The sequence below is a fragment of the Balaenoptera musculus genome, chromosome 19 (genome assembly GCF_009873245.2).
Source record: "Balaenoptera musculus isolate JJ_BM4_2016_0621 chromosome 19, mBalMus1.pri.v3, whole genome shotgun sequence".
Taxonomy (NCBI): domain Eukaryota; kingdom Metazoa; phylum Chordata; class Mammalia; order Artiodactyla; family Balaenopteridae; genus Balaenoptera; species Balaenoptera musculus.
This window is the reverse complement of record NC_045803.1, coordinates 23,512,092-23,539,996: the sequence shown is the minus strand read 5'-3', so window position 1 is coordinate 23,539,996 and position 27,905 is coordinate 23,512,092. Positions and strand designations below refer to the sequence as shown.

Genomic DNA, 27,905 nt, shown 5'->3' with positions numbered 1-27,905 from the left:
GGCAGACAGCAGAAGCAAGAACTACAGGCTTGCAGCCTGCCCAATGAAAACTACAATCACAGAAAGATAGACAAAATGAAAAGGCAGAGGACTATGTCCCAGATGAAGGAACAAGATAAAACCCCAGAAAAACAACTAAATGAAGTGGAGATAAGCAACCTTCCAGAAAAAGAATTCATAATAACGATAGTGAAGGTGATCCAGGACCTCGGAAAAAGAATGGAGGCAAAGATTGAGAAGATGCAAGAAATGTTTAACAAAGACCTAGAAGAATTAACGAACAAACAAACAGATGAACAATACAATAACTGAAATGAAAAATACACTAGAAGAAATCAATAGCAGAATAACTGAGGCAGAGAAGAACGGGTAAGTGACCTGGAAGACAGAATGGTAGAAATCATTGTGGCAAAACAGAATAAAGAAAAAAGAATGAAAAGAAATGAAGACAGCCTAAGAGACCTCTGGGACAACATTAAATGCACAAACATTCTCATTATAAGGGTCCCAGAAGGAGAAGAGCGAAAGAAAGAACCCGAGAAAATATTTGAAGAGATTATAGTCAAAAGCTTCCCTAACATGGGAAAGAAAATAGCCATCCAAGTCCAGGAAGCACAGAGAGACCCAGGCAAGATAAACCCAAGGAGAAACACGCTGAGACGCATAGTAATCAAATTGACAAAGATTAAAGACAAAGAAAAATTATTAAAAGCAACAAGGGAAAAATGACAAATAACATACAAGGGAACTCCCATAAAGTTAACAGCTGAATTCTCAGCAGAAACTCTGCAAGCCAGAAGGGAGTGGCATGATATATTTAAAGTGATGAAAGGGAAGAACCTACAACAACTAATACTCTACCCAGCAAGGATCTCATTCAGATTCGATGGAGAAATCAAAAGCTTTACAAACAAGCAAAAGCTAAGAGAACTCAGCACCACCAAACCAGCTCTACAACAAATGCTAAAGAAACTTCTCTAAGTGGGAAACACAAGAGTAGAAAAGGACCTACAAAAACAAACCCAAAACAATTAAGAAAATGGTTGTAGGAACATACATATCGATAATTACCTTAAATGTGAATGGATTAAATGCTCCAACCAAAAGACACAGACTGGCTGAATGGATACAAAAACAAGACCCTTATATATACTGTCTATGAAAAACCTACTTCAGACCTAGGGACACAGACTGAACGGAGGGGATGGAAAAAGATATTCCATGCAAATGGAAATCAAAAGAAAGCTGGAGTAGCAATACTCATATCAGATAAAGTAGACTTTAAAATAAAGACTGTTACAAGAGATAAGGAAGGACACTACATTAATGATCAAAGGATCAATCCAAGAAGAAAACATAACAATTATAAATATTTATGCACCCAACATAGGAGCACCTCAATACATAAGGCAAATGCTAACAGTGATAAAAGGGGAAATCAACAATAACACAATAATACTGGCGGACTTAACAGCCCACTTACACCAATAGAGAGATCATCCAGACAGAAAATAAATAATAAACACAAGCTTTAAATGACACAATAGACCAGATAGACTTAATTGATTTTTATAGGACATTCTACCCAAAAGTGGAAGAATACCCTTTTTTCTCAAGTGCACACAGAACATTCTCCAGAATAGATCACATCTTGGGTCAAAAATCAAGCCTTGGAAAATTTAAGAAAACAAATTGTATCAAGCATCTTTACTGACCACAACGCTATGAGATTAGAAATCAATTACAGGAAAAAAAAACTATAAAACACACAAACACATGGAGGCTAAACAGTGCACTGCTAAATAACCAAGAGATCACTGAAGACGTCAAAGAAGAAATTTAAAAATACCTAGAAACAACTGACAATGAAAACACAATGATCCAAAACCTATGGGACACAGCAAAAGGAGTTCTAAGAGGGAATTTTATAGCAATTCAAGCCCATCTCAAGAAACAAGAAAATTCTCAAACAATCTAACCTTACACCTAAAGCAACTAGAAAAAGAAGAACAAACAAAACCCAAAGTTAGTAGAAGGAAAGAAATCATAAAGATCAGAGCAGAAATAAATGAAATAGAAACAAAACAATAGCAAAGATCAATAAAACTAAAAGCTGGTTCTTTGAGAAGATAAACAAAATTGATAAACCTTTAGGCAGGCTCATCAAGAAAAAGAGGGAGAGGACTCAAATCAATAGAATTAGAGGTGAAAAGGAGATGTTAACAATGGACACCACAGAAATACAAAGCATCGTAAGAGACTACTACAAGCAACTCTATGCCAATAAAATAGACAACCTGGAAGAAATGAACAAATTCTTAGAAAGATATAACCTTCCAAGACTGAACCAGGAAGAAATAGAAATTATGAACAGACCAATCACAAGTAATGAAATTGAAACTGTGATTAAAATCTTCCAACAAACGAAAGTCCAGGACCATATGGCTTCACAGGTGAATTCTGTCAAACATTTAGAGAAGAGCTAACACCCAGTCTTCTCAAACTCTTAATATTGCAGAGGAAGGAACACTCCCAAACTCATTCTACAAGGCCACCCTCACCCTGATACCAAAACCAGACAAAGATACGACAAAAAAAGAAAATTACAGACCAATATCACTGATGAATATAGATGCAAAAATCCTCAACAAAATACTAGCAAACAGAATCCAACAACACATTAAAAGGCTCATACACCACGATCAACTGGGATTTATCCCAGGGATGCAAGGATTCTACAATATATGCAAATCAATCAATGTGATACACCATATTAACAAATTGAAGGATAAAAACCATATGATTATCTCAATAGATGCCGCAAAAGCTTTTGACACAAGTCAACACCCATTTATGATAAAAACTCTCCAGAAAGTGGGCATAGAGGGAACCTACCTCAACATAATAAAGGCCATATATGACAAACCCACAGCAAACATCATTCTCAATGGTGAAAAACTGAAAGCATTTCCTCTAAGATCAGGAACAAGATAAGGATGTCCACTCTTGCCACTGTTATTCAACATAGTTTTGGAAGTCCTAGCCATGGCAATCCGAGAAGAAAAATAAATAAAAGGAATACAAATTGGAAAGGAAAAAGTAAAACTGTCTCTGTTTGCAGGTGACATGATACTATAGAAGATCCTAAAGATGCCACCAGGAAACTACTAGAGCTAATCAATGAATTTGGTAAAGTTGCCGGATACAAAATTAATACACAGAAATCTCTTGCATTCCTATACACTAACAACGAAAGATCAGAAAAAGAAATTAAGGAAATAATCCCATTCACCATTGCAACAAAAAGAATAAAATACCTAGGAATAAACCTACCTAAGGAGGTAAAAGACTATAAGACACTGATGAAAGAAATCAAAGGCGACACAAACAGATGGAGAGATATACCATGTTCTTGAATTGGAAGAATCAATATTGTGAAAATGACTGTACTACTTAAAGCAATCTACAGATTTAATGCAATCCCTATCGAATTACCAATGGCATTTTTTACAGAACTAGAACAAAAAGTCTTAAAATTTGTATGGATATACAAAAGACCCTGAATAGCCAAAGCAGTCTTGAGGAAAAAAAAAGGAGCTGGAGGAATCAGACTCCCTGACTTCAGACTGTACTACAAAGCTACAGTAGTCAAGACAATTTGGTACTGGCACAAAAATAAAAATATCAATGGAACAGGATAGAAAGCCCAGAGATAAACCCATATACATATGGTCACCTTATCTTTGATAAAGGAGGCAAAAATATACAATGGAGAAAAGACAGTCTCTTCAATAAGTGGTGCTGGGAAAACTGGACAGCTACATGTAAAAGAATGAAATTAGAACACTTCCTAACACCATACACAAAAATAAACTCAAAATGGGTTAAAGACCTAAATGTAGGACTGGACACTATAAAACTCTTAGAGAAAAACACAGGAAGAACACTCTTTGACATAAATCACAGCAAGATCCTTTTTGACCCACCTCCTAGAGTAATGGAAATAAAAACAAAAATAAACAAATGGGACCTAATGAAACTTAGCAGCTTTTGCACAGCAAAAGAAACTGTAAACAAGACAAAAAGACAACCCTTGGAATGGGAGAAAATATTTGCAAACAAATCAGCAAACAAGGATTAATCTCCCAAATACATAAACAGCTCGTGCAGCTCAATATCAAAAACACAACCCAATCAAAAAATGGACGGAAGACCTAAATAGACATTTCTCCAAAGAAGGCTACAGATGGCCAAGAGGCACATGAAAAGCTGCTCAACATTACTAATTATTAGAGAAATGCAAATCAAAAGCACAATGAGGTATCACCTCACACCGGTTAGAATGACCATCATCAGAAAATCTACAAACAATAAATGCTGGAGAGGGTATGGAGAAAAGGGAACCCTCTTGCACTGTTGGTGGGAATGTAAATTGATACATCCACTATGGAGAACAGTATGGAGGTTCCTTAGAAAGCTAAAAATAGAATTACCATATGACCCAGCAATCCCACTACTGGGCATATACCCAGAGAAAACCATAATTCAAAAAGTGTCTACACATGCGCCCAAATTTTCATTGCACACTATTTACAATAGCCAGGTCATGGAAGCAACCTAAATGCCCGTCGACAGATGAATGGATAAAGATGTGGTACATATATACAATGAAATATTACTCAGCCGTAAAAAGGAATGAAATTGGGTCATTTGTAGAGACGTGGATGGACCTAGGGACTGTCATACAGAATGAAGTAACTCAGAAAGAGAAAAACAAATATCATATATTAGTGCATATATGTGTAATCTAGAAAAATGGTACAGATGAACTGGTTTGCAAGGCAGAAACAGAGACACAGATGTAGAGAACAAACGTATGGACACCAAGTGGGGGAAGCGGGGGTGTGGGGTTGTGGTGGTGGGATGAATTGGGAGATTGGGATTGACATACATACACTAATGTGTATAAAATAGATAACTAATAAGAACCTGCTGTATCGTACCGGGAGCTCTACTTCGCTGTACAGTAGAAACTAACACAACATTGTAAAACAACTATACCTCAATTAAAAAAAGAAAAAAAGGAAATAAAGACAGAGTTGTTAACAGTGCCAGGTGGGGCCATATTGGAAGCTGAGGCAAAGGAAAATTACTGATCTTCCTTAACTTAAAATTTTGATATTTTGGTTTGTCATTTTTGACATTACTGAGTCTCATTTTTCTTACCTGTGAAATGGGACTAACAGAAATCCTTGTAAAATTGTCAGGAGCATTAAATAGATAAATAAATATAAACCTGGAAAAAAAAATCGTAGCTGTACTTTGGTTAATAGAATATTTCTTTCTGGGGTTATGTTTTGAGAGGCTTAAAAGTGATGTATTTGTATTTGGTTGTATAAGATTAAAATGATTTTTTTCCCACAATATGAACTTTAAATACTAAGTCCAGAATATTGTGTGAAATGCTTTTTCTAATTGATTTTTACTATTTGGTTTTAGTAATAATTTAGTATTATTTGATTTTCAGGTTTTCCCTGATGAATTCCACCTTCAAACTTTGAATCCTTTTCTTCGGGCCTGTGCTGAGTTACACCAAAATGTAAATGTGAAAAACATAATCATTGCTTTAATTGATAGGTAAGAATATCCAACACTGGAGGGCAGATGTTCTGACTTGGGAATAATGAATTTAAAACATTTTTGTGAATTCTTTTTTTCTGTTCCATCTTTATTAATACTTTTGATGTAGTTACACTAGTTCCGTAAGTCTGAGTACTTACTAAGTGCTTGTCTAGCTTACACATGAAGTAAGTTTAGCTCTTAATTGTACAGGGGTCATGGAGGTAATATATTTTAATCTATGCATTTAATTGGCATTTAAAGACATTATACAGACCTAAGATGTTATAAATCCAAATTTTATAAATCCAAAGATCACTGAAGAGCAAAGCTTGTTTTTTACCATGATGAAAGTATCTTGGGCTTCCCTGGTGGCACAGTGGTTAAGAATCCGCCTGCCAATGCAGGGGACACAGGTTTGATCACTGGTCCAGGAAGATCCCACGTGCCATGGAGCAACTAAGCCCGTGCGCCACAACTACTGAGCCTGTGCTCTAGAGCCTGTGAGACACAACTACTGGGCCCATGTGCCACAGCTACTGAATCCCGCGTGCCTAGAGCCTGTGCTCCGCAACAAGTGAAGCCACCACAATGAGAAGACGACACCACAATGAAGAATAGCCCCTGCTCGCCGCAACTAAAGAAAGCCCGCGTGCAGCAATGAAGACCCAACACAGCCAAAAATAAATTAATTAATTAATTAAAAAAAAAAAGAAAGTTATCTTTCAGTGGGAACCAGTTTGATCTGGAGTCTTCTTTATCAAGTAGCCATAAATATAGATTATTAAGAATGTTCAGGTAATCACTACGTCATCACATGTTTTTAAAGAAGAATTTTCAAGTATTAAAAATGTTAGTAAATCCTCTTTATGTTTAAGTTTGACTTCTTTAGCCCTTGGTCTTTGTTAAAAGTATAAAACTTGGCCTTCAATGATAGCTTTAATGAGTGCCTGCTGGGTACTAGTACATAGTATGTGTCCTGCTGGTGAGCATACACTCATTAACATTATGAAACCAGAAACCCAAGGGAAGATTTATTTCTGCAAATACTTTTTATTATATTTTAAATATCTAAGTTATTAGTTTTAAAGTCTGAGAATTTATATAGCAGAATTCTTCAAATTATCTTGTCAGTCCTGGACATTAAGAATTATAAGTTACTTGGGCATGCTCTTTTTTTTTTTTTTTTTAAGCATTTCTCTTTTTTTATTATTTTATTTTTTGGCTGCACTATGTGTTAGTTGCGGCATGTGGGATTTTCGTTGAGGCATGTGGGATCTTTTGTTGTGGTGCGCGGGCTTCTTTCTAGTTGTGGTATGCGGGTTTTCTCTCTCTTGTTGTGGTGCGCGGGCTTCTTTCTAGTTGTGGTATGTGGGTTTTCTCTCTCTTGTGGCATGCGGGCTCCACGGCACATGGGCTCTGTAGTTTGCGGCACACAGGCTCTAGTTGAGGCGTGCGAGTTCAGTAGTTGTGGCCTGCAGGCTTAATTCCCCCGTGGCATTTGGGATCTTAGTTCCCCAGCCAGGGATCCCACCCGCGTCCCCTGCACTGGTAGGCGGATTCTTTACCACTGGACCACCAGGGAAGTCCTCTATTTGGGAATACTCTTAATGGAAGCTAATAACTGGATTGTCCTATGTTGGGTGTAATGTCACTTAACCATTTCTGTCAGTAGTGGTTCTTCTGTGCATAACAAAATGTGGGTCTAGTTGTAACCATGATAAACACTTAGTGACAATGGAACAGACGTTATTTTGTATAGTTTAAGATGTGGTAAATAGATGTTAACTTTACTACTTTTAGAATTAGTTGTGTTTTAAACTTTTCAGTAGTAAAAATGCAGTGTCTTAAAAGAGTCTAGGTACTTTTTATATTTTTTTTTTTTAATTAATTAATTAATTTATTTATTTATTTATTTTTGGCTGTGTTGGATCTTCATTTCTGTGTGAGGGCTTTCTCTAGTTGCGGCGAGTGGGGGCCACTCTTCATCGCGGTGCGCGGGCCTCTCGCTATCGCGGCCTCTCTTGTTGCGGAGCACAGGCTCCAGGCGCGCAGGCTCAGTAGTTGTGGCTCACGGGCCCAGTTGCTCCGCGGCATGTGGGATCTTCCCAGACCAGGGCTCGAACTCGTGTCCCCTGCATTGGCAGGCGGATTCTCAACCACTGCGCCACCAGGGAAGCCCTACTTTTTATATTTTAAAGATTATTTTTTATAATCATGGCTGTTGAATACATTTGTCACATTTAATACATTTCTATCCATATCTACTTAATTAATTTGGCAGAATTGGCCTGTTGAAAATTTGTTGTGTATGGTATAAAGTAAGAATGCAGTGAAATAAGGCATCATTGGTAAAACTGTTCCATTAAAAATGAATTGAGGGAATGGTCAGCTACGTTCCATGTCCTTTTTAAAAATCTTTTTAGGAGAAAGGTTCTAGGGGAAATACACTTGGAGAAAATACAGAACAGCATAAAGAATAAAATGTCATCCATGATCCCACTACCCAGATCCCTATATCCTTTTAAATAAAGATTATTTTCTTTTTTAGATTAGCTTTATTTGCTCACCGTGAAGATGGACCTGGAATTCCAACAGATATTAAACTTTTTGACATATTTTCACAGCAGGTGGCTACAGTAATACAGGTTTGTATGGCTTTGTTCCTAAGTTCTCAAAACTTTCAAACTTCTCAGGTGGTAGATCCTTTTCTAATTGTTTAAAATAAATTCCATGGTTTTCTGAACATTCCAGTCTAGACAAGACATGCCTTCAGAGGACGTTGTATCTTTACAAGTCTCTCTCATTAATCTCGCTATGAAGTGTTATCCTGATCGTGTGGACTACGTTGATAAAGTTCTAGAAACAACAGTGGAGATATTTAATAAGCTCAACCTTGAACAGTAAGTCAAAGTTAAACATTTTTGTAAAAACCTTTGTAAAGCACTTTTTTGTCCCAGATTTATTTTTCTTTTGCAATTCCTTTTTGAAATGTTAGCATTCATCTTGTTTTAAGTATTTGTTAGATCGACATGCTTGGTACTAATCAGGGCAGAAAGTGGCAACCAACTGCTGGCTGTGTACATTGATCAAGTAGTGGCACTCATAGACCATAGCAGTCTTCAGGGACCAGTGTCTCCAATTCAGACCCCTTTGTATATATGGGTGAGTTAGTTTTTAAACTGGTAAGGAAGCTATTTATATCAAGCAGTATTTCCATGAGAAGTGGTTTCCTACAGATGAGTAAGTTGTGAAAAAATTAGGGAGGCATGTATGTATTTAAGGTGTGGAAATTAATTGGTTTAAATTTTTCTCTATTTTTTGAGCTTTGATTTTGATACCATCAAGGATAGTATAATATTCTATTGTCTTCTTGCATCTTCTTCAACTATGCTGTCCTGGACCTGTTGCATCCTCTAGTGGCCACTGTGGACAGTTCTGATCCCGTTATGTTTTCCCAGCAGTCCTCTTACTGTCCCATCCTCCACTGCTTCTGAACATGTGGTCAATTTAGGCCCCTCCTTGCCCTGTACCCCTCCTTGCCCAATCTAGGCCCCTCCTTGCCCCTCCTTGCCCAATCTAGGCCCCTCCTTGCCCCTCCTTGCCCTATGTATATAGGCCCCTGTATATACTCATGTAATCTTTCCGCTTTCCATCTCTCCTCCAGTGGTTTAGTTAACATCTGGAAGATTTCTTCTTTTTCTTTTACTTCTTTTTATTCCCCCTTTTTCTTTTTGTCACTCCCATTTTTTGTGAACTGAAAAACTTTCCAGATCTTGAATAAGTGATGTATCTATATCTTTCCCCACTAAGTGAGTTTTAAAGTAAAATTAGACAAAATAAAAAATTAGAAATCCCAACCTCTAAAGGTCTTATAAATGCCTGGATATTCCTCAGCCCCCATGGAATGTTCCTAATTTCATCCTGCTTTTCCTTAGTCATCAACATCTGATGCAGAAGAAATAATTTATGTGTTTTTCTATTTTGTTGAATTGCTATTTTTGCATGGCTTTGTCACCCTGAATATACCGTACTTATTGGCTGCCCTAGAAACCTAACTACGACTTAAAATACTTCCCTTAGAAATACCACATTCTAGACAGGCATTTTAACTCCAGGTATACAACCTGTTTATGAATTGGAGACTAGCATAACTTATTGTATCAATAGGACATTAATAGATGAATAAATGTGTTTAGACAGACATCTGGAAGTCATTGGGGTGTTTTGGGGTGGTGTGATTCACTTGACCCATTTCCTTTAATATTATAAATGAAAAATTTCAAATTTTTGTGAATCAAGTGCTGTTTGTGTATATAAGAAGTTAATTTCATTCACTAAAGGGCTGCTGTTTTTCTTTTTGCAGTATTGCTACCAGTAGTGCAGTTTCAAAGGAGCTCACCAGACTTTTGAAGATACCTGTTGACACTTACAACAATATTTTAACAGTCTTGAAATTAAAACATTTTCACCCACTCTTTGAGTACTTTGACTACGAGTCCAGAAAAAGCATGAGTTGTTATGTGCTTAGTAATGTTCTGGATTTTAACACAGAAATTGTCTCTCAAGACCAGGTAAGAGAATACCCACATGCTTTATTAGAGAAACAGAGACAATGTAGTTATGGTTTTAGACCTTGAGACAAACACATGAGATAGGCGGGGAGGGTAATTTACTACTAAAAAAAGTTACAAGTAGCTTATTCATTATATAAATGAGAAAATTGGAGATGTATAAAGAAGAAATGATAAAATAACTATAATCCCACCAGGAAGAGAGGTCCATTGATTAACCATTGATTAACATTTGGTACGTCTCTTTCTAGACGTTTATATGTGTACCAACATGCATATACTTTCACACAGAAGAAGGAATTATGTTGTTGATACTGTTTCGTAACTACTTTACACAACTAGAAACGCTTTTGTCAGTGGCATTATATGCTGATTGTTTCACCCCAGTGGGTTTCTGTCTCCCATGATACAGGTGGATTCCATAATGAATTTGGTATCCACATTGATTCAGGATCAGCCAGATCAACCTGTAGAAGACCCTGACCCAGAGGACTTTGCTGATGAGCAGAGCCTTGTGGGCAGATTCATTCATCTTCTACGGTCTGAGGACCCTGATCAGCAGTACTTGGTATGAGTTAACTCTTACTATACCCCTTCAACAACTTCTAGTGAAGTCATGTGTAGATGTGTCTCAAATGGTCTAATCCAGTTTGTGGTATTAAAAGGTTTTGAAAGAATTGAAACTGAATAAGAGATTAACTGAACTTTATGATTAAATGCATAATTGTTTGTAAACTTCTGGAGCTTATGAAGAACAAGTTGGTTGCTGTCATTTCTTTTGAAGACTTCTTAAGAATTGTAGAAAAACCTATCTTCCTTTAGTTGGGTGTCCAATAATCAGTCCATGTTCATTTTCTTTTTGAACTGTGTGTTGTTTTTAGAATTGTTCATTTGTTTTTCATAATAAACTTTTAAAGTATGAGTAAAATCCTTATATTCAACTGTGTATATGTTTCCAAGGTTTGCAAATAGAAGTTGTTTGTGTTTGCCACATGGAAAATGTGTGAAGACTTTAAAATTAAAATTGCCTTTTTCTTAACCCCCTTTTCCTGGCAAAAAACAATCAGATGAGATTCTCCCTTTCTTTATCCTTAGTCCTCAATAAACCTTTGTGAAATGAATAAAACATGTTGCCTGAGTAGGAGTATTGGTGACTGATACTGGACAATTTATGTTTATGAAAGGTAGCACATATGGCTGCCAATTATCGTTTGGGCAAAGTAGTTTAACCATTGTTGGATGCATGAGGCTAAGTGTTAGTAATGAAGAACACCTTTATTTGAGGATGAGTCCTGACTTTCTTCCTGTGTTGACTTTGTCATAGTTGACACTCTCGTACTCCTTCATAGCCATTGTGAAAAAGAAGCTGATTTCCGTTGGTAGTGCGATAGTCTTCGACTTGGTATAGTGTCAGATAATCTGTGCACTGTGTGTGATCTATATCTAGTGGCTGGCCCCATTGTTCAGATGTTTTAACTGATTCTCTTATGTTTCTGTGTCACATACACACATGGCCTATGTGTGTTTTCATTTTTTGTTGTATACCAAATGTAGTAGTTAGGAAGTATGCTTTCCACCTGTGGCCAGTTGGTTATGCCATGTACAGAAACACCTTTAAGGTGAGGACCATTAGCTGTGACTTACCCAAGGGGGAATGCATTCTCTTCCTATCCATCTATGATTGTCAGAAAAATTTATAAAACCTGAATATGTCACACACTGTGACACACATATTAAGTTATTTCACGAATTCTTGTGGTTTTTTTCTGAAACAACCAGACATTTGTTTCCTCATGGCTCTTTTTTAAAGTGTATTACCATTTCCCTTGACTTACATGGTCTTAATATTTTTCTGAAGTAGGAGGTGTGATATACCAGCAATATGCATATTTTTTGTATCATAATAATAGCCAATATTTTGAGTACATGCCTTGTGTTAGTACTGGTAACACTTTACATCTGTTACTTGATCTTCCCAGCAACCCTAAGAGAAATATACTACCCCATTTTTCAAATGAAACTTACAGCTAAGAGAAGGTAAATATTAATGTGCCTAGGGTCACACAGATAGTAAGTGTTAGAATCTGCTTTTAAATATATCTGTCTTCAGAGCCTGTGCTCTTTATCAACACAGTATACTTCTTACATGTGTATATGAACATGTATTTATATCTGCCCCTGACTAGCTGTGTAACTTTGGGCAAGTTATACAACCTCTTTGAACCTCAGTCTTCCCCATTTGTGAAATGGGGTTAGTATTTGTCTCTAGGGTGATTGTGATGACTCGGCAAGATAAGAAATGTAAAAGTTACCATGAAGTCTAGTATATCATATATATTCAAAAAATGGTAGCAATCATGATTAGAGCTCCCATTTAATTTTATAAATGATTAATTATAGTTTCTGTAATTACAGAAAAGATTAATGGGTTTTGTTTGTTTTGGTCAGATTTTAAACACAGCACGAAAACATTTTGGAGCTGGTGGAAATCAACGGATTCGCTTTACACTGCCACCTTTGGTATTTGCAGCTTACCAGCTGGCTTTTCGCTACAAAGAGAATTCTAAAGTGGTGGGTTTACTTTTAAGTATGTCACTAATTTTTTCCCTTTTTCCTCTGTGTATGTATTTTAGTTTATCATTATAGAAAATTTCAAACATATACAAATAGATAATGGTGTAATAAAATCCCAGTTTCAATAACTCCATTCATTACTCATCCTGTGTAATACTTAAGTATCACTATTGACAATAGTGATGTTGGTAGATTACATACTAGTTGAGGAATCACATAAAAAACACTTAGAAATGAAAGATTAAAACAGTTTAAATTTATGTTAGAAGTTTTTCCTGTGTCTAAAGATCACTTGTGAGACATCTATAAGTTTATTACAAAATGGCTCAGAATGCTTTAGTTTCTCAAGAACGATTTTATTTTCTTGGGAGTCTTTATGAAGTACTAATTCTGAAGTGATACAGTAATCTTATTCAGAGGTTGCAGTACATAACAAGTAAGGTCTAATTCACGTTAGCTTTGTCTAATGAAAGGGCCCAGCATTGCATAATTGCTGCTCTCTAAAAGCCTGTAATTGAGTAATTTTATGAGTTGTGTACATTTTTTAATGAGCTTAGTCCTTTTACAAGCAGGATTATGGCTAAGTCTTCAGTGGTGTACTTTTGTAGAAAATATCCTAATCTGGGAGTTCCCTGGCAGTCCAGTGGTTAGGACTCTGTGCTTTCACTGCCGAGGGCCTAGGTTGCATCCCTGATTGGGGAACTAAAATCCCACAAGCCTCACGGTGCAGCCAAAAAAAAAAAACACTAATCTAATGTACCTGAAAGTTGGACAGTCAGGTTTATATTAAGGAACAAACACCATAAACTTAATTTTCTAATAATGGAGAAACAAGGTATATTCAGTAGACTTACCAGTATGACATAGCATGCCTTTGGCCAGTTTTTATGAGGCCAGCCTCTCATGTAGTTCCTTTTTCCCAGTATTTTATGGATAGATGTTTGTGAATGTAACAATAAAAAAAGCAACGAGCATTTACTTACTATGTGCCGTACACTGTGACAAGGAGTATAAGCTTGGATTCTTGCATTTAGTCCTTGTAAAAGTCTGTGACTATCATCCTCTCTTAAAAGTGAAAAGAATCAATTGCATTAATAAGAAATTTGGATGGTCAAACATGGATAAAATATTTAACCTCACTACTAATTATAACAGTGAACCTTTTTAGAAATCAAACTGGTAAAGAAAGAAAAATAAGGTTCAGCAATGGCAGTGGTGTGATGAGAATTCATTCTCATCTAGTAATGGTGGGAATGTGAATTACTATAGTCTTTCTAGAAAACTCTGGCAGTGTGTAACTAGAGCCTTAAAAAATCCAGTATTTCCACTTCTAAGAATTTATACTAAAGAAAAAATTAGGGATTCAATAAAGCTTTGTGTTTATAGACCATTCGTTATATTACATTTATTTCCAAAAGGAAGTAGTTAAGTAAATTATGCTATATCCAGTTTGTAGAATATTTTCTAGTGATTAAAATGATTTTAAGGGCTTCCCTGGTGGCGCAGTGGTTGAGAATCTGCCTGCCAATGCAGGGGACATGGGTTCGAGCCCTGGTCTGGGAAGATCCCACGTGCCACGGAGCAGCTGGGCCCGTGAGCCACAATTACTGAGCCTGCGCGTCTGGAGCCTGTGCTCCGCAACAAGAGAGGCCGCGATAATGAGAGGCCCGTGCACCGCGATGAAGAGTGGCCCCCGCTTGCCACAACTAGAGAAAGCCCTCGCACAGAAACGAAGACCCAACACAGCCATAAATAATAAATAAATAAAAATTAAAACAAAACAAAAAAACTCTTCCAACATTGGAAGTTTCTCTTAAAAACAAAAAAAATTATTTTAAATAACTTTAGTATCATGAGGAAAATTATGACAAAATAAGTGAAAGAAAAGAAGTTGAATACAAATTACATGCAGCATGAGCCCAATTTAACTCTTCAGTAAGTACTTTAAAGTAGAAAACCATACACAAAGGATCCCGGTTACATTATATTTGCATAGAAAAAAGAAAGGAAGACATTAACATTAGAATGTTATCAGTGATTATTGCTGGGTGGTAGATTTAGGGATGGTTTTAATTTTTAAAAAATTCTTTTGTGTATTTTCCTAATTTTGTCCAGTTTGGGAATATGTTGCTTTTTCTGATGCAAAAAAACAAATGCCAAGTATATAAAAATTGCAAAGCCAGTGACCTCAAATGGATGTTTTGAGAAGACTTCCTGCTTGATTTCCTCGTGTACTCCACAGATGAGACAGAAGATAGCAGGAAAACTGTGAACTCAACTTTATCACTTTTCCTGTTTGTTCTATAGACATTTTATATATAAAATGAATATTCTTAAGCAAGTTAATCTTGAACTTAAGGTAATTTAAACTATTTTTTCTTGTTTTAGGATGACAAATGGGAAAAGAAATGCCAGAAGATTTTTTCATTTGCTCACCAGACGATCAGTGCTTTGATCAAAGCAGAGCTGGCAGAATTACCCTTAAGACTTTTTCTTCAGGGGGCTCTAGCTGCTGGAGAAATTGGTTTTGAAAATCATGAAACAGTAGCATATGAATTTATGTCCCAGGTGTGATCTGCTCTCTTTCTGGGATGTTTAATCCATTTGCTCTGTTCAGTCACCTGTCTGTAGTTAATGGTGGTGGTGCACATGGATTTACTCTTCACTGAATTTATAACTACCCCTTTCTCACCATCTTGATGGGAAATACTATGCTTCTTAACACTATAGTTTTATTGACTGGTTTGGAGCAGGAAAATTGATCAGTTACTGGGTGCTAATGAGGTTGAAGATTTTCCAGTGGGTCATGGTAAAAACTGTTTCATGGGGGAAAATAATTCCATTGTTAATTCATTTTGGGAACCCTGGATTAAACAAAAGTTAAAACAAGTTTCTTTGTTGCAACTTGTCAGCATCTTTGTCTTGTGCCTCTCCAAGCGAGGGCACTGCATATTCTGATCTGAACCATATTCTGATCTGAATGACTCACAGGATGGGGCTTTGATGGGAAATACTTTGGAAAATGCTCTAGTAGATGGTTGGTCCCTAAAGGTCACTTCTGCTTTGTGTGTACCAGGCATTTTCTCTGTATGAAGATGAAATCAGCGATTCCAAAGCACAGCTGGCTGCCATCACCTTGATCATTGGTACTTTTGAGAGGATGAAGTGCTTCAGTGAAGAAAATCATGAACCCTTGAGGACTCAGTGTGCTCTTGCTGCATCCAAACTTCTGAAGAAACCTGATCAGGGCCGAGCTGTGAGCACCTGTGCACATCTCTTCTGGTCTGGCAGAAACACAGACAAAAATGGGGAGGAGGTAAGGTGGGAGGTCATTCCTAACCAACAGTGTTAGAGGAGAGGGGATCATTGATAGGGAACGGCTGCTGGGGCCTTTTGCCTTGGAGGTGAAACATGTGCAGTGCTTGGAAACCTGACAAAGAATATTGCTTTGTTTTGTTAAAAGAAACGAAATGGACAGTAACACATACAGAGTTACATCCTGTGGTGAAGCCTCCACTTTGAGGATTTTGGAACATAGCAAGTTTGTACCACCATCTTTAAAAAATATACAAAATACGTAAATATAAAACATTTAACATATATATAAAACAAATAATATATTTGTTTTAAAATATAGCTGTGTACTTTAAAAAATAAAGAGGATTTTAATTGGTTTTGTCCTTTTAAAATATGAAAGAGCCACTGTAGTGAGTTTATTTCTTTGTGTGAAATGGGACATTTGTGATTCATTAGTCTCTTTAATACTCCCTCTTTAATACTCCCCTCACTCCCTTTATTCTAGCTTCACGGAGGCAAGAGGGTAATGGAATGCCTAAAGAAAGCTCTAAAAATAGCAAATCAGTGCATGGACCCCTCTCTACAAGTGCAACTTTTTATAGAAATTCTGAACAGATATATCTATTTTTATGAAAAGGAAAATGATGCGGTAAGTGAATAATAAATTGTTGTTAGTGAACTAATTATTTTCCTTTCCTACTCTTAGATTTGATACATACAAAAGTTTATCATCCTCATACTTTTCTTTTTTGTTTACAAGGGTCAGAGTTTGGAGAATCTACCTAGTGGTCTCTTTGATTCTCTAAAATTCTTCTCTGTCTATATAGATGCATCTTACAGAAGAGCTCATTATGTGCAAGAAAATTCTTATCTCTTTTGTTTATGAATATCTTATAAAATAGTCACTCTCTGTTTAAAAAATAAAAAATAATTTATAAATGCTGAATAGTAGGCTGATTTGTCATCCCATACAAGTGTAGAATAATTCCCAAATAAAGGATGGATCAATATTTGTAGGTTAAATAAAATTTTGCTTTTGTTCTTTTACTGGTTTATGATTTTCTGTATTTTCATTAAGTTTCTTTTTTTTTTGGTTGTCGTCGTTGTTGTTTTGGATGAATGGCCAATAGTTGTTGCTCAAACCAGGAATCATGTTCTCATCTCTTTGTTTTTTTTCTTTCTCTTTTTTCATAATCTGATAACTGCTGAGAGTAACAAGCTCCTCAAAACACTTTTATTAAATTACGTTTTTTTTTTTTTTTTTGTGGTACATGCTTGATGGTGAAATTGTTCTTTTGTAGGTCACGATTCAGGTTTTGAATCAGCTTATCCAAAAGATTCGAGAAGACCTCCCAAATCTTGAGTCCAGTGAAGAAACAGAACAGATTAACAAACATTTTCATAACACACTGGAGCATTTGCGCTTGAGGCGGGAATCACCGGAATCTGAGGGGCCACTTTACGAGGGTCTCATCCTTTAGAAAGGAGCCCAGCTCACCATGCTCCTTTCCATGTACATCCAGTAAGGGTTTTATTATACTAGGCTTCCCTTCCATAGATTGTGCCTTTCAGAAATGCTGAGGTAGGTTTCCCATTTCTTACCTGTGGTGTGTTTTACCCAGTACCTCCAGACACTCACCTTCAAGACCTTAATAAAATTATTCACTTCATAAGTGTTCAGGTCTGTCTGATCACCCTAAGTAGCATGATTGATCTGCTATTTTAAATTCCTGCGGTCTGTTTAAAAAAAACAAACAAAAAAAGCCAAAAAAACCCCACTTATCTCTGTGACTAATGAAGCTCTCCTTCCTTTTTTTCTGTTTTGTTTCATTGTTGAGTGTGTAATTTCCTTCATTACTTGGGAGTACTAATCAGAAAGTGTCTGTCTCTCTGTTCTGAGATTAATTTAGAGGAAAGGAATACTGTTTGTGAAATTCAGCTTGGGCTTCTCCTGAAATGCAAGATAAGGCCATGTGTAATATTTTCCCTAAAATTAGAGTATATTAATGCATGTTTGAGAATTTTAAAGCACCATGGTCTAAACCAGAAGCTATATTTTGCATATTTGGACTCAGCCATCCATTAAGAACTTAGGTTGTCCTCTGGATGTATTTATCAAAATAATTTTGTTCTAAATAGTATAAAATAGAAAATTTGTGATCTATATAATTTATGTATAACCTTCATTGTTGTAAATTTAGGGGGAAATGCATCATACAATTATGATTTTTTTTTTTTTCCACCAGTGAAACAATAAAAGTTGCTATTAACAGTTTTGGACCTTTTTCCTTTCATACTACCTTGATTCATAAAAGGAACTAGTAGAATGTGTATGGAGTTTATTGTACATTCTCACGTTCACAACACTCACTTGTTCAACTGTTCACTTGTTTTAAACACTTATTGAGCAAGGCACCATCTACTCTTTTAGTCATATTTACTCATTTGCTTTCTTCAGCCTTACTCTGCTTTCCTAGGCATGATACCTCCACATAAACTCCCAAAAGGCTCCCACCTATATTAGTTATCTATTGTGTGACAAATTATCCCAAAACTTAGTGTCTTAAAACAAACATTTATCTCACAGTTCTCTGGATCAGCAATTTGGGAGCAGTTTAGCTGGGAATAAAATGGATTGATAGGATAGTGTGTGCAAATTTGGTAAAATTACATAAGCTTGAGCCACAATGATTTTAAGCCTTAAATAGGATACATCCACAGGAGATGGGTGTCACAAACCCCTTTTTGTCAACTATTTTCACCTTCCTACACATCCCCTGGACCAATGATTTTCAAGCTTTATCAAGCATACAAATCACATGGGAGTCTTGGTAAAATGCAGAGTCTGGAATTCACCAGGTCTAGGGTGGGGCCCAAGAGTGTACATTTTTGAATAAACCCCCAGGTACCCCTCCCCCCCATATTGCCAGTCCAGGGACCACACTTTGAATAACAAAGCCCTAGATGGAAATTCCATAGACATTTTTTAAAAATAAATTTTATTTATTTATTTATTTATTTTTGGCTGCATTGGGTCCTCGCTGCTGCGCATGGGCCCTCCCTAGTTGCTGTGAGCGGGGGCCGTTCCTCGCTGTGGTGCGTGGGCTTCTCGTTGCGGTGGCCTCTTTTTGTTGCGGAGCACGGGCTCCAGACGCACAGGCCTCAGTATTTGCGGCACTTGGGCTCAGTTGTGGCACATGGGCTTAGTTGCTCTGCGGCATGTGGGAATCTTCCCGGACCAGGGATGGAACCTGTGTCCCCTGCGTTGGCAGGCGGATTCCCAACCACTATGCTACCAGGGAAGTCCCCATAGACAACACTTTAACAGTATTTGGAATAACTTATTTCGCTTGTTTCTTAGATGGTTCTCACGTTTCCTTGTGGCAAACACTAAGAAGGGGGTGACAGTGGCCTAGAGAAGTGTTTGTGACTGGCTATCCTTTGTGAAGTATAAGGGGCTTAGGCGATCCAGTACAGGAGGCATTTCTGTCATGTGTACTATATGACAGTGGATCTTGGCTTTTCCAGGGCACAGCAATTTGATGAACGCTTTTCGGAAACTCAAGTGTTACAGCGAGTCAGTACAGAATAGAGTTAGCTGAAATCAGCTAGAGGAGCCAGAAGGACATCTCGTAGAGTAGTGGACATCAATCCCATGACAGGCAGCTCAGAGGATCATGAGCAAAATGTAGGGGGCCTAGCACAGGCCAAACACACACACACACATAATGATGGCCAGCGACTTGGCCGCTCACTTACCCTGGGAGAGCTGCAGGTGGCCAGCCACAGCGCGGGAGAGGTCTAGCTGCCTCCGGGCACTGCAGATCCTCTCACTGGCCCTGTAGTGGTTCTGTCACCAGCGTGCTTGCAGAGGCAGTAAATCTTGAATCCCAGGGACATCCAAGGAAAGACTCAGGTCTCTCCTCCTGCTGCCCCTCCTCTCAGCTGGCTTAAGAAATATGTGTTCTTTTTTTCTCCCCTGGAAGATCATCTCCACGTTGTCTTGGCTGGGGGCAGTGTTGTCACTCCGCAGGTAGGTACACTTCTGAATGTTGATACAGATGCTCAAGATGAAGGAAGTGACGCTGAAGGGGGGGAAGAATTTGATGACGGAGGTCATCATCAGGAAGTACCAGTTATTTTAGTATATGTGCTGCCGAAGCGAGCACAGGAAGTACCAGTTATTGAAGAGCTCAGCATAGCACTCCCCACGAGACAGGCTGCTCCCTTGGCTGCGTCCTCCCAGCTGATGATGGCAGGCCCACAGAGGATGATACCCATGCCGGCATCATCTTGAAGATGGTCTTCCTGGTCATGCCTTTCTGAGCCCTGTTAAGTAACCTATAGGGAAACAGCAGGGGCCACCAAGAGGGATGGTTGAGGCATCTTCACCCACTCAGGCTGATATGGCATGGTGTCAACAATGAGGCTGAGTATTAGTTGTTAAGACAGCCAGTGAGTGGGCACTGGGTGGGTTCTATTTCCATACCAGCCAACTCTTCCCCAGGTGTACTATGCCACTCTAGGTAGCCTCCTTGCAGTGGGTGAAGTGCTCCCTTCCTGTGAAGAAAGCTAATGGTCTGTCCCTTTGGATGTTAGTGGTATTCTTTCATGTATGAAAGCAAACTTCTTCAACACCTCCCAGAACATATATGCATTATACACATAATTCACTCAACAATAACGTGTGGAACAGCACTGTGTTATACCAAGCTTCCTCTTCCAACTTTAAGTACATCCTGTAACTTTATGTGCTCATTCAGTATTTTTACTCTTGACCAATTCAGTCCCCACTATAGTTCCTGTAGTTGGCACTAAGTCACAGTGGCTAAGAGCAGAGGCTCTGTCAACTCAGGTGGCTTGGATTCAAGTGCCTGGTACCACTTAGCTAGCTGTTTGTCCTAGGCAACAAACTTAACCTCTGTGTCCTTGGTTTCTTCATGTGTAAACTGGGATGTTTTAACCACAGGGTTGGCATGACCTGACGTATATCTAGCTCATGTAAAGTTCTTAGAACAGTGTCTGACTTAAAATAAGCCCTCAAATGTTGGCTATCATTATTACTGGGTATAAAAATATCTGTATAAAAGAATGAAATAAAACTTCTTGCTCTTTTTTCCACCTGTATCTTTGGTGTGTGGAAAAAGTTCTGAGATGCTGAGATAACTACAGAAATTAAAGGCTCTCTGAAGATTTGGGAGATGGACATTTCCCCCCAGCTGGGCTGCCATTCTGTAGACCCTTTCAGGGTATGTCACTGAAAGAAAACACCTGCTCTTCACCCGGGCCAATGCAGAATATTTAATACTGGTAATCAGGTGATTTCACCGATATGCCTGCAATGTACTCAAAGCCTTTAATTCTGAGCAAAGGAAACCTAATTGCCAAGGGAGAATCCAAGCAATGCTTACTCTGAGCTCCTAGAAATTTAGAAAGTGCCACTTTAGGCCACGTTGGTACTTAGGAAATGATTTTGGTTAAATACTGTGGGAATATAAGAAACAGTATTAGGGATGGGAGACAAGGATGAGCAGGGCTGGAGCTGTGATGAAAGGCAATGGGTCTCGCCCACAGCTGTATCTCAATCACTTGAAGACATTAAAAAAAAAAAAAGCCAAACCTGGGCTCCTCTCCACACCAATTAAATCTCAATAGATATTTTTAAAAAAAGCTTCCCAAGTGGGTTCAGAACTGCAGCTGAAACTGAAACATTGTGTGGAGTCCCACAGAGTTTACTTCTGAGAAGAGCCCAAACCTTGTTGCTATTTTCTAATTTTTCAATAGTGAACATAGGTTACTTGTACAAAAGATGAAAGGAATGTTTTAAATCAAAGGAAAGTTACTCTTTTCACTTCTGGTTTTTTCCTCTGTCTCATTTAAGGCTTGTCTCTGCCCCTGCTGATTAATTTCGTTGGGCCTTATTATCCCCAACTACACAGCGGGGGGTAAGACACTTTAGTTTCTTCTTATCTTACGGAGAGGTGAGGGCCAAACGAACTAGTTATCATAGAGGTTAGAGCCATAGGACTTTCGACCCCCCACTTTTCTCATATGAGAAATGACTCACAGAGGTGCTGTGATGGGCTGTGGTCACACAATGTGTGAGTGGCTAAATCAAGACTGGAACCCAGGTCTCCTGACTCCCTGAGCCAGCATAAAAGGACCCCTGTGAGTGATCCGTCCCTTGTGATCGCTCGGGCAAACCCTGCCCACTGCTGTCAGCCCTGGAAATGCAGAGGTAGTCCCCTGTTCAGAAGCAGGGACCCTTCCCACCCGGCACTGTCCTGGGGGAGGCAGCCATGAACTCTTACCAGGGAAGGCAAGAAGCCACTGGCACCCACATCACCTTTCCACTGGGCTGGAATCGTTACCAAGTCCAAGCTCGCTCTGCTCTTTGCACGACAGGCCAATAAATCGGAGACAAGGTGTTGAGGCAAGGAGCACAACTTTATTCAGAAAGCCAGCAGACCAAGAAGAGGGTAGACTAGTGTCTCAAAATAACCATGTTATCGGGGACTGGATGCCAGTTTCTTTTATAGAATCAGAGAGGGAAGTAAAGTAAAAATGCAGAATAGAGAGGGAGAGGTGGGGAGGAAGTAAAGTAAAAAGGGCCATCAGTCTTGCAGAACATCTCCAGGAATGACCAGCCTCAGGGAGGGGATGTGTTAATTTCTTCTGTCTTGGAGCCATTCACAGGTGGGTAGGGTTCCCTGAGGCAGGCCATTATGTATGATTATAACAAAAACAATGAAAAGCAAAGGCTAAAGTCAAAGAAGCAGATCCAACATGGAGTCAAAATAGGCTCTTCCCTGTTACAGAATATGGATTTTATTTCCAGTTGAGGTTATGTTTACATTAATCAGCAAATAGGTCTAGCACCATTCCAGACACTCGGAATACATCACCGAACAAGACAGGCCTCTGCTGCCTTAGAACTTGGGTTCTAGGAGGAGACAGACACAGACCCAGAATATAGTGTCAGGTGGTAAGCATGAGTATAGCAGGGAAGGGGGACTGGAGAGGGCCAGAGCTGCTCTGTCATGGGTGACCCAAGGAAGGCCTCTCTGAGGGGGTTGACCGTTGAGCAGAGGCCTGGAGGAACTCAGGGTGAGCCTACGCACAGAGTGAGAACACTGGGTGGAAAGATAAAGGTGCCTTAATAGGACTTGAGATTTGCATCCCATTCCGGACCCTATCACGAACAACCACAACACCTATGGTATACTGTATAATGATAAAAATCCTGTGAAAGGCACAATTTATATTGCATTGTAACTGTTTTATTTGTTAAATGTAAGTATTTAAAACAGATCACAATATTTGTAACCTGGTTTTGGCATTTCTCTTTTTCTTTCCCTTTTGAAGATGTGAGTTCCTGAAAACGCACGGAAGTGGCGCGGTGCCTTCTCTCCAGCACTAGCCGGCAACTCCAAACCAAACCCAGCTGTGTCCCCCGCCGCCCCCCCACGCCCAGGGGTTTGTGTCGTCCCTCTGCCCTCTTCACCGCCTGGTGACGGAGATGAACCTGTTGTAGCTGATAAGGACTGCGTCGAAGGCCGAGGCGGTGCACACCAGGTAATCCGTCACCAGACACAATTAACGGGCTCCCCCCGAACCTCCCCTCCCGGGTCAGGACTTAGGGGATGTGCAGCGGGATTCAGAAGCCGCCTGCGGACGCAGGGGGCTGCGGAGGGGGCCCGCCCGGCTGCCCGCTCCTGCCGGGACGCGGATGCTCCGCGCGCCCCAACTCCCACGGGAGACCTCCGAGCGCAGGCACCCCTCTCCAGGGCTGCTCCGGGGCCGCACTCACCCACCAGCAGGTCGGCCACGGCCAAGTTGAGGAAGAAGTTGCGGCGGGAGCGCAGGCTGCGGTCCTCGGCCAAGGCCGCCACGACCTGCGTTGTTGCACCCCAGCACGGCCACCGACGCCGAGAAGTGGCCAGCGTGCAGCCCGGTGCAGCCCCCGACCCGGCCCCGGCCCCGGGGCGCACACGTTGCTCGAAGCGCTGGGCTCCGTGAGGTCCGTGGCAGGGAGGCCGCGGGGCCGGAGACGGGAGCCTGTGAAAGGATGCACTGGCCCTCGGTGAGCTAGGGGAGCAGAGGAGAAAGTACGGCGGCGGGGCGGGCCGGCAGGCGCCGGGGCGGGCCGGGCGGCGGCGGGGCGGGCCGGGCGGCGGCGGGGCGGGCCGACTCCAGGCGCCCAGGGCTGACTCCCCGCTGCGCTGGCGGGAGAAAGAGGTCTGGGTGCTCTGCTACCACTCAGCTGTCCTCGAGTCTTCGGAGCAAATCGTTATTATTTTTCCGAAGAGGAATAGTTTTGTTTTACTTCCATCATAAAAGTAATACGTGCACTTGTTAAAAAAATAGAGAGAGAAGGGCGTAAAGTAGAAGTAAAATTTCCTACCATAGCTCCTCCCAGAGATACTGTGGACTTAAAAAATATTCACAACCCTAAAGATGAGAGTTACGTTTTACTCAGCAGAAATTTTTAGGACTTCAAGCCCGGGAGGCAGCATCTCAAGAAAGCCTGAGAGAATTGCTCCGAGGAGGCGAGGGGGAAGCCAGGTTATACAGAAGTTTTGCAACAAAGGGCAGGTAGTTGGGAACATCTAAAGATTATTTTAAATTAAAAAAAACCCAGATACCCCAAGTTAAGGAATTTAGCGCTTTTCTGTGTATGGGAAGATGCTACAGTCTGGGCTCACTGAAATCATTCCTTTGATATGCACCTCACATATCTGGGACCAGTATCCTGTATTTTCACGTCCTGAGTTTCCTCAGGGCTCACAGTAGGGAGTAGTTGCAGTCTGGTGCCTGCTAGATGGCAGGTATTCTTTCCTTCGTGAGTTCCCTCAGGACTCAAATTGGAGGGCTGCAACTGCTGACGACCCTGACATCCTTTGTTTACTGATAAGGCAGGAAATACTCCATTTCTCAATACCCACTTTGAATATTTTGGTTAAATCCTTCTGAAACCGTGCACCTCAGATTGGGACTTGAACCCACGTGCCAGGACTCAAACCCAGCCTAAACCCAGATTGGGACTTGAACCCACACAGCTGGGACTCGAACCTAGCCAAGACCCTGATTGGGACTTGAACCCACGGCGGCCGGGACCTGAAACTGGCCAAAACTCAGACTGGGACTTAAAACCCATGCGGCTGGGACTTGAACCTGGCCAAAACCCAGTCTTCCCCTGGTTTCAGGACTTAATGAACCTCAGGTTCTTGATGTTCTTCTCATTGCAGAAAGAGACAAAGTGATACGTAAGAAGAGGATTTATTTAGAGAGAAAAACACTCCACAGAGTGTGAACCATCTCAGAAGGTGAGAAAGGCACCAGGGTATGGAGTTGTCAGTTTTTATAGGGGTGGGTAATTTCATAGGCTAATGAGTGGGAGGAGTATTCCAGCTATTTCAGGAAGGGGCGGGGATTTCAGGAATTGGGCCACTACCCACTTTTTGATCCTTATGGTCGGTCTTGGAACTGTCATGGTGCCTGCAGGTGTGTCATTTAGCTTGCTGATGTGTTACAGTGAGCCTATACTGAGACTAAAGGTTTAGTGGAAGTTGACTTTTCCGCCATCTTGGACCCATTTGGTTTTAATCAGTTTATGTCATGTCCGCAGGCTATGTCATTCTTTCAAAGTTTGTGCCCTGCCTCCTTCCCTCCTGTTTCACTTCCAGACTTCAGACCCTTCCCCGCCAACTCTTCTCTCCCCTACGGAACTAGACAGACAGGAAAAAAAAAAGCACATTAGATCTAAAAAAACACAAATGGGGTTCAGCTGTCCTAAAGTTGTATAACCTGCTTTTCTCCCTGAGAAAATCTGGACATTTTGCCACATCCGTATGAAATACAGATCACCATCATCATCTTTAATGCCTCCATCATTTTTCCATTGTATGGAAGAGCATATTTGACCGATCTGTTGATGGACAACTAACAGCTGTTTCTGAGTTTTGTTTTGTTTTGTTTGTGTACCTTTGCTCGCCTGTCTGAAAAGTTCTTCATGAGAAATTAATGGAAGTAGGATTGTTGGGACAAAGGGAACACACAGTTACTATTTTATGACATGCTGCCAGGTTGCCATGCAGAAAAGTTGTTCTAATTTACAACTGAACCAGCCACTTAAATTTTCACAGTGGGTAGTGATGGTGTGGGGTGTTAGTTGGTTTCCCAGAGCCCCTTACCTCTCAGCCTGGCCCTTTGTTTCTCTGGCATAGAAAGTCCTTCCCTGTGGGGAACTGGCTCAGAGTGAACCACCTGTCAGGACCACAGAGTTGGGATGGGGGAGAGAGAGCTTTTTCCCCAGACGGAGGGGAGGAGGTTACACTGGTGGGAGGTTGCACCTTAACATGCTTGTCTCCTAGGTTGTGGCAGAATCTTCCAGGTAGCTCCACTGTGGTTTGGGGTATGTGGGGTGGGGGGAGGGAGCCATGTGAATTACACAGATGTATATAGCTGCTTTATCTGTCCTGTTATTTGTCTTTTTCAGACCAGTTTGCTCCAGTGATGGGAAAAGTGACCCAGTGTCATGGGTGCATATTCTTGGAACACAGAGCAGGACCTGCCCAGCCTTTGGGGACCATTTTGCACAGTGACTCTCAAACTTTTTGAACCACAACTCACCTAGGAAATACTTTCTACACTATAACCCACTGTATACACACACACACACACACGCCCGCTGCACACATGTACATGTACACATATATCAGTGAAGAAAAAGTGTGACAAAAACTAATTGCCCTTAGTATGCTGCATTCTGATACTTTTGGTTGTAGCCTATGTTTTATTATTAGTTTTTAATGCTGGTCTTGACCCACTACATTTATTTCATGATCCTCAACTGACTCTTAGCCTGCATTTGAGAAGCAGTAATCTAGTTGAACCCACTCATTTTACATGTGGGGAACAGGTCAGAATGAGAACTCACCTGAGGGCATCCAGGGAGTCAGGGTAGAACGGAGCTAGAACTGGCATCTCCTGGCTACATGCTGATGCTGGCAGACATGGCCAGTCAGGAGATGACGGTCTTTCTCTTGCTGACAGTGATGCTTTTAGGGCTGGAAGTAAAACTCTGATAATTGAGGAAGGAAGAAGCAAGCCAGTGTTTATCTCCTTTCTTGTCCACTGCTTGCCTCTCCATTTGCTGAAAAGATACTTTGGAGCTAACAGAAATGACACTTGCATCTGGTTGGTGGGCCCCTCTCCCATCAACCAGGAGCTGAGGGTGTCCCATCTAGGCCAGCCTCACCAGGAAAGGTGATGGCAGGTCAGGTAGGGGATACAGGTAGTTCTGTTGTCTGTGTGTAGGAAGACAGGAGAATGGGTCTGGCAGACATACACCTCTCCCTCCCCATCAGCTATTGAGTGGCTGGGGACCAAGCTTAAGAGTCAGTTCCTCTTTGTTATGTATGTATGCTGTGTTTGTTTCAGCACCCAGAGCCTCAGGGATGGGGCTGATGCAAAGAGCCCCTGGTTGACACAGATGCTCCAGTGGGCCTGGAAGGTAGAGTATCCAGCCAGAAGATAATTCTTGAGCTTTGTCTTAGTCAGTTCAGTCTACTATAACAGAATACCATAGGTTGGGCAGTTTAAACAACAAACAATTTTTCACATTTCTGGAGGCTGAGAAGTCCAACATTAAGGGGCTGGTGAGGGCACACTTCCTGGTTTGCAGATGGTAGTCTTCTTCTTGTATCTTCACATGGTGGAGAGAGAAAGACATCCTGTGTCTTCCTTTTTTTTTTTTTTATCATCTTTAATTTCTTTCATCAGTGTCTTATAGTTTTCTGCATAAAGGTCTTTTGTCTCCCTAAGTAGGTTTATTCTGAG

General features: G+C 40.3%; 1 protein-coding gene across 2 annotated transcripts in view; it reads left to right on the top strand.

The window, feature by feature from the left end:
* The window catches only part of VPS35 (VPS35 retromer complex component), a 33,682-nt gene extending 15,343 nt beyond the window's left edge, over positions 1-18,339 (top strand). For both annotated transcript variants that reach the window (XM_036833974.1, XM_036833975.1), the window contains exons 8-17: positions 5,528-5,637; positions 8,171-8,267; positions 8,374-8,522; positions 9,986-10,193; positions 10,606-10,761; positions 12,642-12,764; positions 15,156-15,335; positions 15,844-16,083; positions 16,570-16,713; positions 17,366-18,339. In XM_036833974.1, the coding sequence (XP_036689869.1) occupies positions 5,528-5,637; positions 8,171-8,267; positions 8,374-8,522; positions 9,986-10,193; positions 10,606-10,761; positions 12,642-12,764; positions 15,156-15,335; positions 15,844-16,083; positions 16,570-16,713; positions 17,366-17,545 (1,587 nt within the window). In that variant the 3' untranslated portion in view covers positions 17,546-18,339. The remainder of the gene's footprint in view (positions 1-5,527; positions 5,638-8,170; positions 8,268-8,373; positions 8,523-9,985; positions 10,194-10,605; positions 10,762-12,641; positions 12,765-15,155; positions 15,336-15,843; positions 16,084-16,569; positions 16,714-17,365) is intronic.
* The last annotated feature ends 9,566 nt before the right edge of the window (positions 18,340-27,905 follow it).